General features: G+C 46.1%; 1 protein-coding gene across 2 annotated transcripts in view; it reads right to left on the minus strand.

Annotated features, from left to right (window-relative positions):
* The window catches only part of nol4lb (nucleolar protein 4-like b), a 64,495-nt gene that overhangs the window by 36,065 nt on the left and 12,681 nt on the right, over nt 1-15,749 (minus strand). For both annotated transcript variants that reach the window (XM_027006982.2, XM_027006980.2), the window contains exon 4: nt 13,281-13,390. In XM_027006982.2, the coding sequence (XP_026862783.2) occupies nt 13,281-13,390 (110 nt within the window). The remainder of the gene's footprint in view (nt 1-13,280; nt 13,391-15,749) is intronic.

Consider the following 15,749-nt stretch of genomic DNA (forward strand, 5'->3'; position numbering starts at 1 on the left):
ACTTTGGCCATAGCTGCAGCACCAGCCTTGAACGTTTGGGTTTCTGCGTGATGCAAGGTCGCGTGTGTGATTCATCCGACAGGCAAAAGCAAAAGCCGCCCCGGGGAGCTGGCTGCTGAGCGCGCAGCACACCCATCTGCTCACACTTGTAGTTAAAGGGGGGACTCAACGACCCCACGACCCCACTGTTTATCCAGAATGGCATCGCCTCAGACCTGCCAATCATCCCGCACTCCCCACCCCCCGCTGGCAGCCATGCGACTGCCCCAATTGGTTAACCTGCTTCACTTGCAAATTGGTGCATGCATTATTCAGCCCTGGCGAGTCTGAAGAGACCCCCCCACCCGCCCCCCGGGCCGGCTCACTGCTCTCGCTTTACTTCACGTTTTCTTCAACTCTTCATTGCAACTATATTGGCACGTCCCACACAAAAGCACATGTCTGGCGCTGGGACCAACACGGCGCATCAGGATTAGAGGAAGCCACTCTGCGGCAGAGGCCACAGAGGCAGAGGCCACAGATTGAGGAAGCTTCAGGGGTCGGCCAGGTCATCCTGTTGTCGGCGAAGCAGGAGGGAGTCAGACAGGTCAGGGACACCCTTTAAAAGGTCAAGTGGCTGAGTGTGACATGACTAGGGCAGGGAAATTTGAGGAGGCTGACACGAGAATCGCCCTCTTCAGACACATTTGAAGCATCCGTGAAATGTTATGGCCTTTGTGTCTTCCTCAGGTGCGAGTCCTGGGTAATATATTTTCTGTTCGTCTTCCTTGTGCAGTGAAGAGGGGCATTTGAATTCCTGTACAATGCATTCCACCATTTCATTAATCACCTCTGAACAGCAGATCTAACAGAAGCCTCGTTTAATCTCCTTAACTCCTTTTCAATTACAATCATATAAAACCACATTTAACCACTTCGGGTCCATGATCCATGTGGCACAGATGATCCAATTTATAACAATCCTGCTTATCTGTGCCTATATCTCTCTGTCTTCATCTTCTCACACCCTGTGGCTCAGTCCTGCCAGCCTGCTATTAGTTTTATTGTTTATTAATGGTGCTGCTAATGCTCACTGCTCATCTATATGCAGATTGAGCTCTACTCACTCCTCCCACCCCCCCCCCCCCCCCCCCAACGACAAACTGCTGTCTGTGCGAGAGGAGGGTCCAGGGGTCTGCCCCACGTTCGCTCCCTTTGCTCATAAAACATTCCTGCTCTCTTCCTTTCTCCAACAAGATTTACGGAGAAGCCGCTTTATAGAGGCGGTATTGGACCCACCGGCCTCTTTCACGTAGTGCCGACTTGATTGGAGACGGCGTGTGTGTATGTGTGTGTGTGTGTGTGTATGGGGAGGGGTTTTGCAAAAGGCTTCCTTTGTCTGTGTCGTCGCCGTCGAGGACGCGGAGAAGACAAAGCGCACGGCGGACGACCTTGGGAGCCGCTGTCTGCCCGGCGTGGCTGGGCATTAGCTTCCTCGCACTCCTCTCCCTTTAATTAGCGCTTTGGGCATAATGACCACGATATGTGGGAGGGGGAATGGGAAAAAAAACAAAAAAACTAAAATTTGAGGCATTCGGCACTTTGATTGATTTGCACACTACAGCTTTAACCTCAGAGTTAAAAGCAGATCTGGAGCTGACATTTACGGAATAGGTTTATTAGCCAGGTTAGCCTGCTAGCTGCGCTGCTGTATCTAGAGTAATAAATCTTCAAAAGCAGCAGGCTGGGTGTTTCAATTAGGAGCGCAAAGGGGGTAAAGTCTTTAAAAAATAATTAACTGAGGAGCAGGTCTATTTTTAACAGTGTACAGTAGGGAGCCCATACTTTCATCTTCTAAATGGGACTGGACTAAGACGCGGCTTGGCGATGAAGGAAAGAGCGAGAGAAGCGTGTGGGTGAGAAACCGGATGCATTCGACATGGCTTCTCGTGAAACCCCGCCCCCCCCCCCCCCCCCGGAAATACAAATACCCGCATGTACACACTGGCCTGCAACTTCAATAGTTGGTTTCCACCTTGAACAAAAGTTGAAGGCTTCTTTGGCTCATTGCAGAAGCTAAAAAAAAAAAAAAAAAAAAAAAAAAAAAAAAAAAAAAGGATACATCGCTCCCAGAGTGGCTTCAACCCAAGAAAGGACTTAACCCATGAAAGAGAATCCTGCGAGACCAAGTTGCCACCCGTTTACAAGCCCAGGATGTAAACAGGCTTTCATAAAGACAGCGAGTCGTGCTGTTGATGGCAAAAGGTTCCGCATGGGGACAGGCCGCCCAGGCTGGTGTCACCGTGGAAGCTTTCAAGGCAGAAGCCGGATCTGTGCCACAGCCATTTAAAGCTAATCCAGTTAGCAAGCTAACTCTTCCTGTCTGCCTCTTCTCTCATATCTCAGACTTGGCTGCTCTGATCTTCCTCTCCGCTGCTACCCCCCCCCCCCCCCCCCCCCGTCCAACGGCCACAGTTACTTAGGCTTAAAGCTAAAAGAAACCTACAGGCAAGTGCAATTAAACCTGATAAGTGGTGTATCCAGAGTGCATTATAAACATACAATGTAAAATCAATGATGGTTTCTCAACAAATACGCTCAATACTGTGTGGTTTGGTGTTAGGCGAGTGGGTTTTGCTCACTTGCTATAATATTGCATGCCTGAACAACTTAATTCACCTAAACAACAGTATTTATCAGAAATCTTTATAACATTAGTACTCCTTGCGTAAACAACAAGCAGTAGCCCAAAGCGTTTTGCTGCCCCCAGCTCTTCACTTCTCCTCTAGCACTCCCACCGTTCTCCTCTAGCTCACCTCTATTTTTCTTCTATGTCTCCCCTTACTCTCCCTCTCCTATTCACATATAGACTTCAGAAACTGCTGGGACGCAGACATTCCTCTAAAAATAGGGGAAACCAGAGTCTTTTAATTGGCTACCATGGAAACAGATCAAGAACAAAGCTTGAAACGAAGTGACTGTGAAGAAGGGAAAATCCAAGAGAAATGTTTTAAAAGCATGGCATGCAAAGTGATTTCTAATAAAGCACTCATCACAGAGTTGATTACATTACTAATTAAATACCAGCTGCACTGAACAATCAAATACCACAACAAAGTGAACTTAAAAGTAGCACTGATACCGTATTTGAGTTCTAAATAACCAACCTGTTTCAAGTCTCCCTCGTCAATTTGTTTGATTTCATGGTGACCATTGCTAAAACAAGAATGAATGCTTGTGGTGATGGGGTGCACCATGATTTGGGTGAACCTGTACAATGCTACACGCGCGTGCCTGGGTCAGACGCCCTCCTCCTTCCTCGCCTGCCAGCTTTCCATGCCTGAGAATCAATGGCCAGCAGGGAAAGTGGCACACCGACTGTATCATTTCCACACCAAAAAGGCAAAGGTATCGCTAAGGGAGGCATTACTCGACTAGGGCTCAACGTGAAAACAAACACACACACACACGGTCCGGCCTAGTGAGGATTAACATGGTGCAGACAGTGAGCTTGCACTGCAGAGTATTGATCGCACAGGAAAAACAGCCATGAAGAAGAAGGGAAAAATACCAGCACTGACAGGCACACGTGCGCACACAGTGTCCGGCAAGTGAGGCTGCCTGCCTGTAGAAGGGGTGTAGACGCAGTGGCTGAAAAGAATCACAGAAATTGCCAGAAGGACAAATCAGCAGATTAATATCGCTCTGTGTTTGGAATATTACAGCCCATTGTAAGCCACAGGCTTGGAGGGGGGGAGGGGAAAAAAAAAAAAAAAAAAGCATTCTATTATATGAAGACAGGCTATAATCGATAACCGTGCCCTTCATTGATCAGAGCGGGAGGGCTGGGGAGCTATTTCTGCCTGCCGTCCAGTCTCTGCAGCCGCTCCGCTGTCAGCCGCCGTGCGGCAAGCGCGCCCGGGCCGCCCTGAAACCAAATCTCCGCACTCAATTACTGCCACCGCGTGTCATTCTATACACGGCCGCTCGTCCCGCAGCGCCGGACAATAGGGAGAGGGGGAGGAGCATTGCCAGAGGGCGTCCCAGGCTCCTCGCGCTCCTCTTTCAGCTTCGCTGTGCGCTCGCTGACTCACACCGGAAAGGCCGTGTCAGCGGCGGCAGAAGCCCCAAGCGCTGGAGTGTGCCTGTGCACTTAAGCTTCGGCGAGCGGTGGAACTAGAAGAAAATTGCCATGCACCCCGCAGCAAGGCTAGCATTTTGCACGCTGTCTCTGCTATTTACATTGAAAGCTGTGGACAGGAAGATGCAAGCCATTTATGGACTAGGAATTATTTTTTGATACTGGAAAAAAGATTTTTTCTAGTTTGAGAGGGATAAGAAAATTTATTAATCATTTAATTCAAACTAGATAACTCAGAATAGCTTTGCACCTGTCTTTATGATGGAACACGCAAGATTATCACAGTTAATTGGGGCAGGATATAAAATCCTATTGAGTATTACTGAAGAACAATAAATCGAATAGCAATGAAAACCACAGGGAGGGAAAAAACTTAGAAGTAGGTCTCAGTGAGGTACATCAAGACAAAGGAGCTTAAGGGTCAGGCCATCTTTGAACACGTTTTAGCCAACAAAGCAGGTATAAATGAAACATTCCACGCTATTCAATAAATCAGGTTAATAGTTGCTGCAAGACTAAATATGTGGCCCACACGGCTTTGTGGGAGTGATGAACGTAAACGCTTCGACACGGCGCACGAAGGCCATGCCGCCACGCTAAGGCGACGTTGTGAGGACATGTAAATGCAGGGGAAGGAATGTGCTATTTCGGCTCAAGGCCTCTCTTTGTGAAAGTGTGACAAGAGTTCGCCTCTCAGTGTTTCCAGCGAGACGCTGCTTTCATTCCCAAACACAGAATGTTTCCGTCTCTGCCGACAAAGCCTGCAGCCCGTACAATGCTGCTACCCTGTATTCTCTGTTCCTGACTCAATCAACCACTCAGTCATCCTTCACTGTGACTTGATGTGACTTTTTAGCAGTTATTGTAAATTTAGAGGACTGTAATGTTCCTTGTAATAAAGGTTTGCTTTCTTTTGAGGATGGTCATATATGGCTCCATTGGCCAAAGACCTAGGATATTTAAAAGCAGTTTTAAGCATTAAACCTAAAGTAAAATGCATCATTCACCAGCTAAAAGTGTGTCCACGTGGTCAGATCTCTCTCATCAATGATTTGCACACATCACCGGAGCGAGTTCTTTGCGAGATGAATTACAGATGGTTGATGCTCAGTATTAAAGCTCACGTGGATCTCTTGACTAGCCATGCCCCGTGTCTCGATGAGACGGCAGGCACTAAGTGGTGTCTTCTCAGCAAAAGTGATGCACCTCTGCTACTTCCTGAACCAAAGCTGAGGCTGAGCTTCCTCCACTCACCCTCTCAGCAGGAGACACGCTAGCGCACACTCTCCCTTTTTCTCTCGAGGACAGTTCTGTCCTACTCTCATAGGTATATACTTTAGTTCACACTTCAATTGAAAAACCATCCTCGCTCGCAGCATGTGGGTAGATAGTTCTTCGGGGAATTCTTAAACACAGAAGATGTGTGCTTTTACAGAGGAGAACTTCAGAAGAAAATGCTAAACAAACAGCCTTACTCCACATCTCTCTCTCTCTCTCCCTCCCCCCCCACTCAAAGGCACAACTGTGATCAACAGGCATCTGATCCAGACTCCAGCTGAGACGAGACAAACACAGAAATCCTGGTATTGTGCAGATCAAGCATTAGATGCGTTTTTCCCCCCCAAGAGACTGACACAGCAGTGATGGCGAACAGTGGATGTTCTTGATATTTGCTTTTCACAGCACATCCCCTCTGATTTCTTTTCACACAGCTAGTCAGAGGACCTTGGTAGAAGACCGGCACATACAAATCAACGAGACGTTTTGTCAAATGGAAGGTGTTTTTATTCTGTCTAGCACAAAATCCAATCAACTGCCCTGTTTGTCGGTGCCACGCATACCGCAAAAAGCCTCAGTCTGCAATGTAGTGAAAAACCCCTGCTTTGAGCCAGATGCCCTGAAAGATGCCCTCGCTTTCTGGCTGCAGTAATGGCTTTATTCAGGTCAGTGGCGAGGAGTGGGGCTGTGGTCCGGCAGCTGCTGACCTCTGCCTCCGAACACTGTTCTCTCAGCGAATCCTTCTCAGCCAATCTCTGCCCTCTCTCAGTGACCTCAGCTTAGTGAGCACCATCCTGCCTGTCTCATCCAGCCTCGCCTTATTGTGAACGGGATAAAAACGGCTTTGATAAGTCCCGGCTCTCGGTGCTGGCCGACACTGGTGACCGTGAGCAAGAGTGCATGAAGGTGGAATAACCCGGGTGGGTTATACTGAGTATGACACAAAATAAACGATCGTGAGGTAAGGAGAATCCTTCCTTTTGTCCTGTCGCACCGTGGAACAGACACCATGGCATTAGTTCCGGGAGGAGATAATTCCGAGAGTCCGACAGACATGCTCCAAGATTGCTGTGGATGACGATGCAGCGCTTTCCCTTTAATCCGTTCAATCGTAACTTCCCTCTCATTAGACCACCTCTCCTGGGCTGATCCTTCCTCTCCGGCATAAGAGGTCCATGTGTAAAGAAGATCCAGACCCCCACTGGGTCGCAATGTGGAACCCCCGCTTGGGTCATGAGGCATAGCTGGAGCACTGAGCGACAGCGGCGATGGACTACAGGACGAGGGTGGGCTGGGCCTCCTCGCCAGCAGCCCTAAGAGGGTGGGCCAGGGTGATCGGTGTTCCGCTGGCTGAGCCTTATGCACAAGGCACCGCAGGCAGCACCAGCCGAGTGCAGAACAAGAGGACAACAGGGAACCTGTATGTCACATCCTATATACCCCCTTGGGTCTCAGCGCATGCTGGCTGAGAGGAAACGAGCCATGAAAAGACAGGAAATTACATGGCGGGGAACGGGTCGTCACTGTGCTTAAGCGCGTCTCATTGGTTAACTCAGTGCTGGCATGGGCTGGGAAGTAAACAATTTTTTTTTTTTTTTAAATGCTGGTTTTCTTCCCCACCAAAACAAAGCCAAAGGCTTGGGGAGTTCTGTGTGGCGACAGTATAGCAATGAGGATAATGAGGCAATCTAGCGAAGCACAGTGTGACTATTTTAATTACAACTACTGCCAAATACGACAACATAAGGGAAAAAGTGCCCCTAAAAAAACACTTTCACCTCTGATTAGCAAGCTGTGGTAAGCCGCTCAGAGAAGATCTCGGAAAAATCCCAAATGTGTTTACGACCCTCCGAATCAGACGCCAGGCTTCACAGTAATTTGCAGAGAAGTGCGTAGGGTGGTACAGGCCCTCTGAGAGGCAGAATGGAACATTCACCAGAATGCAGATGAACGAGACAAAGAACAATGAGCGAAGGGACAGAGAAAGAGAGAGAGGGTGGAGCACGCAGAGAAAGAGAGGAGCGAGGGGACAGGACCGGAGCGAGCGGAGGGAAAGGCAGCGAAGGTGGGGGAGAGAGAAAGAGAGAGCACATAAGATGGACAGAGCAAGGGAAGGGGAGAGAGAGTGGATGCCTCACAGCTTGGCTCTCGGGGGGAGGATTATGGCTCAGGAAGCCGTTCCTCCTTCTGGACAGGCTGGTGCAGGGGTTAGAAAAGTGATTTTATTTTGGAAGGCTTTATCCTCTCATGAAGCTCTGGCAGAAGGCAACACATGATAAAGAGGGTTTTAAAGCCCTTAACCCTTTATTCGCTGAGATGGACTGTGTACTCTCTCTAATATTTCCTTACACACCTATTTAAACAAGACAACTGCAATACAGGTGGAAATTATGCTCTGCTGAAAAATGAAGAGTGAGGGGATTAGTGCTGCGTCAAATAAAAGGACAGATCAGAGCCTATCAAACAGAGGACCGGACACAAAGAAGGTATATGTGCGTAAAATGTAAGAAAGGAAGACAGACAGATCAATAGATTGATGGATAGACAGAGAGACAAGGGGTGGGGGGGGGGGTGCTCTGTGAAAAAGTGTACTGTTTGTCCCATTGCATCTGGGATATGCACAGTTCCAGATGCATATCCCCGTCTAACACTGATTAACACAACAAATCACAGCTCAGTGTGGTCCCTGCCCACTCTGTACAGAATGAGCTTAGCCATAAAACAGGAAGGACAAGTAAAATTGTGACAAACTGTGTTTGTGCGTGTGGTGCACTTATTAAACACACACACACACACACACACACACACACATATATACTCGCACGCACACCCCCCAACCAATATACTGTATATGTAGCCCAACAGTCATGCTCAAACATATGTACAACAGTACATAAATGTTAAAACGAAATTAAAGCTGATTTTCATTCACAGATCTGACATCTATCTGATGCTTTCATCAATGTCTAACTATCGATTTCAATCATTTTATATATCATATTACAAAACAAGACTAGACAAGACAGAGGGGCTAATGGCATTAAGTTGTCCAATGTGGTTATGCTATCTGTGGAACCAGGCTATCCAAAGAGGGGCCAAACTTCTATTTTTTTTGGGAGAAGGAAATTCACTATTTTGCCAATTTAAAGAGGATTCTTTAGTGAGCAGTGTATTTACAGAAATGATTACGATTTTTTAATGTAAGGTTTAGGCACTTTGAATTGCTTAAGGAAAAAAACAACAACAACAACAACAACATCATTTTGGATAATTGTATACACGTATGAACTGTTACAACGTGCAATTAAAAGTTGCCATTTATAAAAATCGTAAACAGGAAGACTGAAACAAACACTTGAATATTAAACAGACCCAGGCCTAAACGTGTTCAACATTCCTGGAAAACGGGGTAAACATGGAACATGGAAAAAACATGGAAACCGTATATAACTAGGGGGGCCAGAGGTGTTCCGCAAAGGTGTCGCTCTTGTGCATAAGCTACCAATGCGGCTGAGCAACCAAATCTGCCTTACATATTTGATCAGAAAGACAGCAGTATCCTACTTTATGCATGCCCATGTCCACCAACACAATAACCTAACAGGCTACATGGGAGTCGCCAGGGCAATCCCGTCACCATGTTTACCGTGATAACGCAAAGGAAATATTCTACAAAATTATAGGTTATCATTACCAACAGCGGAAAATTGATAAGGTTTGTCATTAACCGTTCCCAAACATATTTAATAGAAAAAAACGAGGTTAACCGGCTACAAGCTGCCGACGTGCGCGCTGGGCTGTGAAGGGTTCTTACCCACAAAATTATATTTTACAGTTAGGAGGGACAGCATAATCAGAACACAGCCATCGGGCTATTAGACAGCAAACACAACAGCTTAGTCATTGCAACACTTACCTTTCCTTCTGGTCGTTATTTTCAAACGTGTTAGTGAGCGCTATCCGGAGCGTCCAGCCCTCGCCTGACCGTTTCTCTGACGTTTTAATATTTCACCAAAATCCAGCTACAGCGGCGAGAGCCGTCGCGCGACTCTCACTGGCAACCAGCCCCGAAGATGGAGGCGGGGCCACGCACGACGTCACACCTCGTGCTACGGACCGGAGTTCACCGTGTGGTACCAAACGACCACAAGCGCTCGTGGTTTGCGGTCTCTCGCTCCCCGTGTCCGTCTCGCTAGTCATTTTTCAAATGTATTTTATAGTTCCAATTTAGTCGATAGTATCTTATCGTTGTTTTTACGTTCGCCTGTTTGCACTATGCAATCGCCAGTATTGCGTTAGTTTAACCAAAAGTGTAGCCTGATCTGTAGTACACCTCTGCCGTGCCCTCGTCGTACTCTTTCGTTATTCAGTTATCTGTGAGGTGTTTAGGATCTTAAATTATTAACAAAGATAACAAACAAAGAAAAAAGAAAAGAGGAAAAAACATATTTAAAACAGGTTCAAATGATATGAAATGCATTAAACTTTTTTTCTGGATAAGGAGTACACTAGTTACTGGGGCATGGAGGGTTAGTTGTACAGTGAGATTTTTTTTTGTCTTCCAGACCAAGAATGTCATTTAAGCCACTGAGTGTACTGCATAGTAGTATACACGAGCAAACCTGCAGTCAGAAGCGCACACACAAACAGAGAGAAAGAGTTTGATTTACCTACAAATCTCACTAGATAAAACAAGTATTTAAAGAAAAAAAAAAGATAAATCACTTTAGTCTTGTCACAGAACCTGAAGAGTGCCCCGACAGTGGGCATCGGGACCAAAAAAAAAAACAAACAAAAAAAAACTTTAATCAAATCTTAATTGAAACTATTTAAATACATACATTTTATTTTCTTTAAATTGGCTTATCTTACTATTTTAATAATTTAGCTTTCCTTTTAATGTACATTTCCTTTTTAAATTAATTTTTATTTCATTATTTAATGTGTTTTCTATATAAATTAACTAACTAATTTTACTTAAATTGTTTTATGTAACTTTTTTTGAGGCAATAGCTCTTGGGATATAACAAAATGTATTGTTTAAATTCTTATATTCTGTGGAAATACCTGTGAATTGCCACTGTGTATGAAAAGCACTACAAATAAACATGCCTTGTTTTCATCAGTGTGTGCACTTTTGGTTACTGTGTTTGAGTAGTCCTTTGTATGTGATGCTTCTCAAATGAGGACCTTGCAACCTATGCTCATACTACAAATCGCAAAAGAAATATCAATACCCACTACAGCTAAGTGCTCCTATAACAATCATACAAGAGAACAGCAAGAATAAAAACTTTAGTTTTAACTTGACAACGCACGACCATCATTACCGCACTCATCTCTCAACCATTTACATGACTAAAAGAATTGTGTGGGAAATGTGCCACCTACAGGCAAAATGGAGCAACACAGCCTTTAAAAAAAAACAAAAAAACTCGGCTATTGTAAGCCTCTCAAAGGTACTTTTGTTACTACAGTCAAACTATCCTTGCTTATTTACTCCACCTTTATAGTACATTTTGAATAGCTTGGTGGTGGAGGGGGGGGGGGGTTACGATGGAAAACAGTGGTCAGTCTCAGATGCCTTTAGCATGACCTTTGTGATACATATTTTTCCTACTATAACAGAAAACTCTTACTAAAAGATTACAGCAGTTCTCGCTATATGCTACTGTCTCACTGGCGTATGCAGCTCTAAAACCAGGCAAAGACATGTATGAAATTACCTCCTACGTAGCCTTGTGACCTGCAAAACATATGGCAAACATCAGAAATTTGCAGCTTTTATTAAAAGAAACCCCCCCCCCAAAGAACAAATACTGAAATGCTGATTAAAACGTTGTGTTCAGAAATAAACCAGACAGAAGAAATTAGTTTTGATCACTTTCAAACTTTCCTGACAGTACGCACACACAAAAACCTCCAGCCAGTTAATTGAACAAACGGTGGCACAAGCCTGTATATCTCATTTTCTCTCCGTTTCCTCATTTCTCTCTCTTAAGTCTACGCCCCCACCGCGCGTGCACACACACACACACACACACACACACGCACGCACACCCCACCCCCGCTCGATCAGGGCCTTATCTGCGGCCTCGCTATAAACTCCAATTATAACTGCCCTGCCATCACCCTTTTGCTCATCCCTTACCCAAAACGAGAGAGAGAGAAAGAAATGAGTTTCCTTAGGAGGAGATACAGTAAATGGGAAAAGAGGCCATAAATGAAAATGAACTACCCCTCCCCCCTCCCCCCAGTCCTCTGGTAGGAACTGGAGTCTGCAGTCTACAGGAAGGATGCAGCCAATTTCCTCCTTTATTGAATTGAGCTGGATGCAAACGTCCTGCAATGCTAGCCAGCCTGCACGAGAACATCCTCCTCGCTTACATTCTGCGCTGCATCGGCCTGCCTCCGTTTGTCTTTTGTTCGTAACCCCCCCTCCCCCTGCCTGTTTCGCTTCCTCTGAGGTTGCGCGTATATACCCTCCCTGTGCCTCTCGCCCTTAGCCCAGCAACCCCTGTGCTACGGAGCAATCCCAGGGCACCTGGTACCGAGGGGAGCACTCCTCTCCTGCAGCTGCATAGGACCCCAACCCCAGGCTCCTCCGCCATTACTGCCTGGGCCCCTTCTCTATTCTTGCCTGCTCTGTCGCTTCTACAGCACGCATACAGCAAAAACTCTGTACAAGAAAAACATTTTCATTTAAATTTAAAACAGCTATTTTTTTTCCCCCCAGCCATTGCGCCTCCAGACTTGAGAGATGTTTTCCAAACAATAAATGCGAGCGTAGTGTAACAACTGACACGCCTGCTTTAACGTCCGTGGCGAGTAATTACGACTCTGCCTTGGATTTCATGGATTTAATGTGTAATAAAACAACAGCATTGCAGCGTGGGAGAGCAGGGCACATGTCTCCACGCATGCACCTGCGTCCGCGTGTGTGTAGGGACAGGGGTGTGGAGTCGTCACGTTGGGTTTGCTTTCTGCGGTAAATTGTCACTCTGTTGGTTTCCTCACACCTCAGCTAATTAGCCTGCTACTCAGAGAGATGCTTAATTAGAAAAGAGCTAACCCTGATTCTCGAGTTATCGTAACACACACACACACACACACACACACGCTCACCTAACCACCCACACGTGTCAAATTGACAGGTACAGAAGATTGCCTGCTACTGTACACCAACAGAGGGCAGTTGGAAATAAGCAACTAGGAGAAGCGTAAAATAACGATTAAAAGTCCCCGCTGCAGGACTTGGTGCCCTTCTGAAAATGCACCCTGAACAGTAGTATCTACACACTAACAAGACTGCAACTTGTTACACTAGCCAGTCAGCAGCCTGGCCTGCCCTAACGATGTATAGGGTCAAAAGTCTAAGTTAAACAGGCATTGAAGAGAATCATTATTCAGTTGGTTGATAGAATACTACTAATTTTCCTGCAACAAAAGGCTTTCTTGAAGTAGAAGGCAATGAAGTTAGGAAAGTGGTTTTGGACTCTGCTAAAGAGAACTGCTCTTCCACCATGAGAAGTATCTCCTGAAATTAGATAGATACTTATGGTGACCCTCTTACCATAAGCACAGTGCATCTCCCAAAATAAATTCAAATAGCAAGGTGCATGGAGGGAGCAGTACCTATAACATACCTGCTATCACATCAGTAGTCTCTAAGATATGGCAGAACAGCTCGCTTCTTAGCCAAAGACTTCAACAGCGATTAACATGACGCCTTCAACAGCGATCAACAGGCGGAATCCTGCAGCAACCCCCACACCGTGCGAATCGACAGATCAGCCACAGCTGATCGGCACAGCCCGCACAGGCAGCGTACGGGCTGGCGAAAAAGGCGGCGTGTGCGGTCGACTGGAGCGGTCGTGCCTACCTGGTCGCCGTTGGTCAGGCACCGTAGCTTCATCTGTTTCAGGTAGGTGGTGGTCAGCGGCATGTTGTAGTCGATGAGGGCAGGGACCAGGGAGGCCGGCCGCTCGCTCTCTGGAGGGAGAGCACAGAAGGGGGTGCAATCACCACAGGTGCACACGGTAGACGCACTGACAAGTTGACTTGCACTCCTCCTGGCTGCGATTGGCATGCATGCAAGGTTGTTCATCCTTGCCAACATTCTCAGAAGTCAAGCTTTTTAAACAGGGAATAAACGCTTCTCTAATTTTGCTGTAAATGCGCTGGAATATACGGAATAAGGCTGCGTGAGTGCATGCCTGTGTAGCCGTGAACTTTGGTGGCCTTTCTCTGTCACCACTAGAGGGCAGTAAATTAAGGGCTTCGTGGTGCATGCGGCTCCAATTAGTCTAGAATGCGCATGGCTCTTTGTCCGATTAAGAATGCTTCATTTCCAGTGTCCTAATTATAATAACATTCATATGCAACACCCACATATGCAAAGATATTAAGCAGACATTCAGAGAAATTCAGACTGCTCCCTCGCACCCAGTGAAAGCAGTATTTTTGTTGTTTACTTTTGTCTGGTGTCCTGTGCTTAAAATGGACAGGCATGGACAGACTTTAAGAACAAAGATGACTGGCAATTTTAATGACTAATAATAAGGACAATGGATTTCTTGTTGGACGTGTGCGTGTGTATATGTGAGGGGTGGGGGGTGATCATGCTTTTGTGTGGGTTTGGGGGCGTGAATGGATGTGACCACTCAAAGATGTTTCATTTAACACCGCGATAAACCAACAAAGCCCCCCCGCACATCATTATAACAAGGGCTATGATTGTATTAGGTGATCCTCAAACACACGTAATGACCAGTGACAATTTGCCATATATTTATATTGTATTTAGAATGAAAATGATTTTTTTAGCAGGACATTTAGAACTCTAACCATGACTTTATGTGTCACTCTTCTCTGTTATGTGCAACACTTCTCATTTATAGATTTTTTTTAGCTTTAAGTAAATGGAGCCATGAAAAAACCAATTACCTGCTTGTAATTTCACACTCCTACACACATATACACACACACACGCACACACGGACTCACGCACTTTATCAGTAATCAATGAGCACCCATACGTTTGTTTACTGAGTGCTATTGACCATTCTCCTCATATTCTCACTGTCTATGGATTTACTAGAACAAGCATAACACTCCTTAGGAAATGCAGCCAACCAGGACTCTTTGGCTAGAATTTCTGGAATGTTCTTACAAATAACTAAAATTTTACATTTTTTGATACGATAACCTTTTCACCTTCAGTAAAAATAAAACCCACTTGACTGCATATGTCGGCGAGAGAGGTTCTAAAAAGAGCTTGCGAAAGTGCCAACACCAGCCACAGACTGAGAGTCAATTTAAAAAAAAAAAAAGTGTGTGTGCAGTAATTAATCACTTTTAATAATTTAGCACTGAACTTTTGCGTGGGAAGCTAGAGCTAAAAAGAGAGAGAAGAGGACGGGGGTGATGAGGGGGTTTATGGACCCCCATGGGGTAAGAAGCCAATTAGCTGCTCTCTTCATGAGCGACACCCAATGCTGTCCCTACGCTGCCACAGGACCCATGACAGATCAGGCCTGGGAGGTGTTCCCTTTGTGTGTGTGTGTGTGTGTGTGTGTGTTTATCATCTCACAGCAAGGAGACGGTCTGGGGGCAGTTGTTCCTGACGGTAATTGGTTCCTGTACCTGCTGTTGGATTTGGGGATTTTAGAACCCAAACATGAAAACATTGCTCGACGCCACGGCCCATGATGGACCTTTTGTTCTAATTTTCGTTCGCCATCCCAGACATCATCTCCCCGTCCGGCTCCTCCCCCACAGCACAGCGCTCGCCTTCTCCTTCCCCATCCGGAACCTTCCTCTCCCCCAGTCGCTCCCTGTTATTCCCTCTCTGTCCATCTCTGCAGAGATGATATGGTGTCCTTGGAGTTTTTTTGGCAAAAGGATTGTAATTGGGCTAATTGCAGTGTGGAGTGAGACAGGCAGACCATGCTGCTGATCAGAGCCTAATGAATATCTGCGTTGAGGATGTGTATGTGTGTGCTGGAGGGGGTTCGTTAGCCTGAGGGTGAGCAGGCAGTGCAGGGATGGGGGGGGGGGGTAGTCTGAATAGGGTCTGGATGAACAGCGAGAGTCAGAGGGTAGGAGGGGCAGGGGAGTGTTTTGGGAAGACAAAAGAGTCCCTTTGACTCACCGGGACTATCAATGTCTTTAGTGTCAATCAATTAACTCTATAAAGCCCATACATATTTGGATGGTCATTTGGTCTCATATTAATCAGTCCAGTAGCTTCACCAGTGTGCCTAATATGAGACTACAGGAGCTCACGGTTAAACACCCACTGAATTCCGGACTACTCAAGTTTGCGGTTAAACCTGTGCCGCATCGGGCA

This window comes from Electrophorus electricus, chromosome 24 (genome assembly GCF_013358815.1).
Source record: "Electrophorus electricus isolate fEleEle1 chromosome 24, fEleEle1.pri, whole genome shotgun sequence".
Lineage (NCBI taxonomy): Eukaryota > Metazoa > Chordata > Actinopteri > Gymnotiformes > Gymnotidae > Electrophorus > Electrophorus electricus.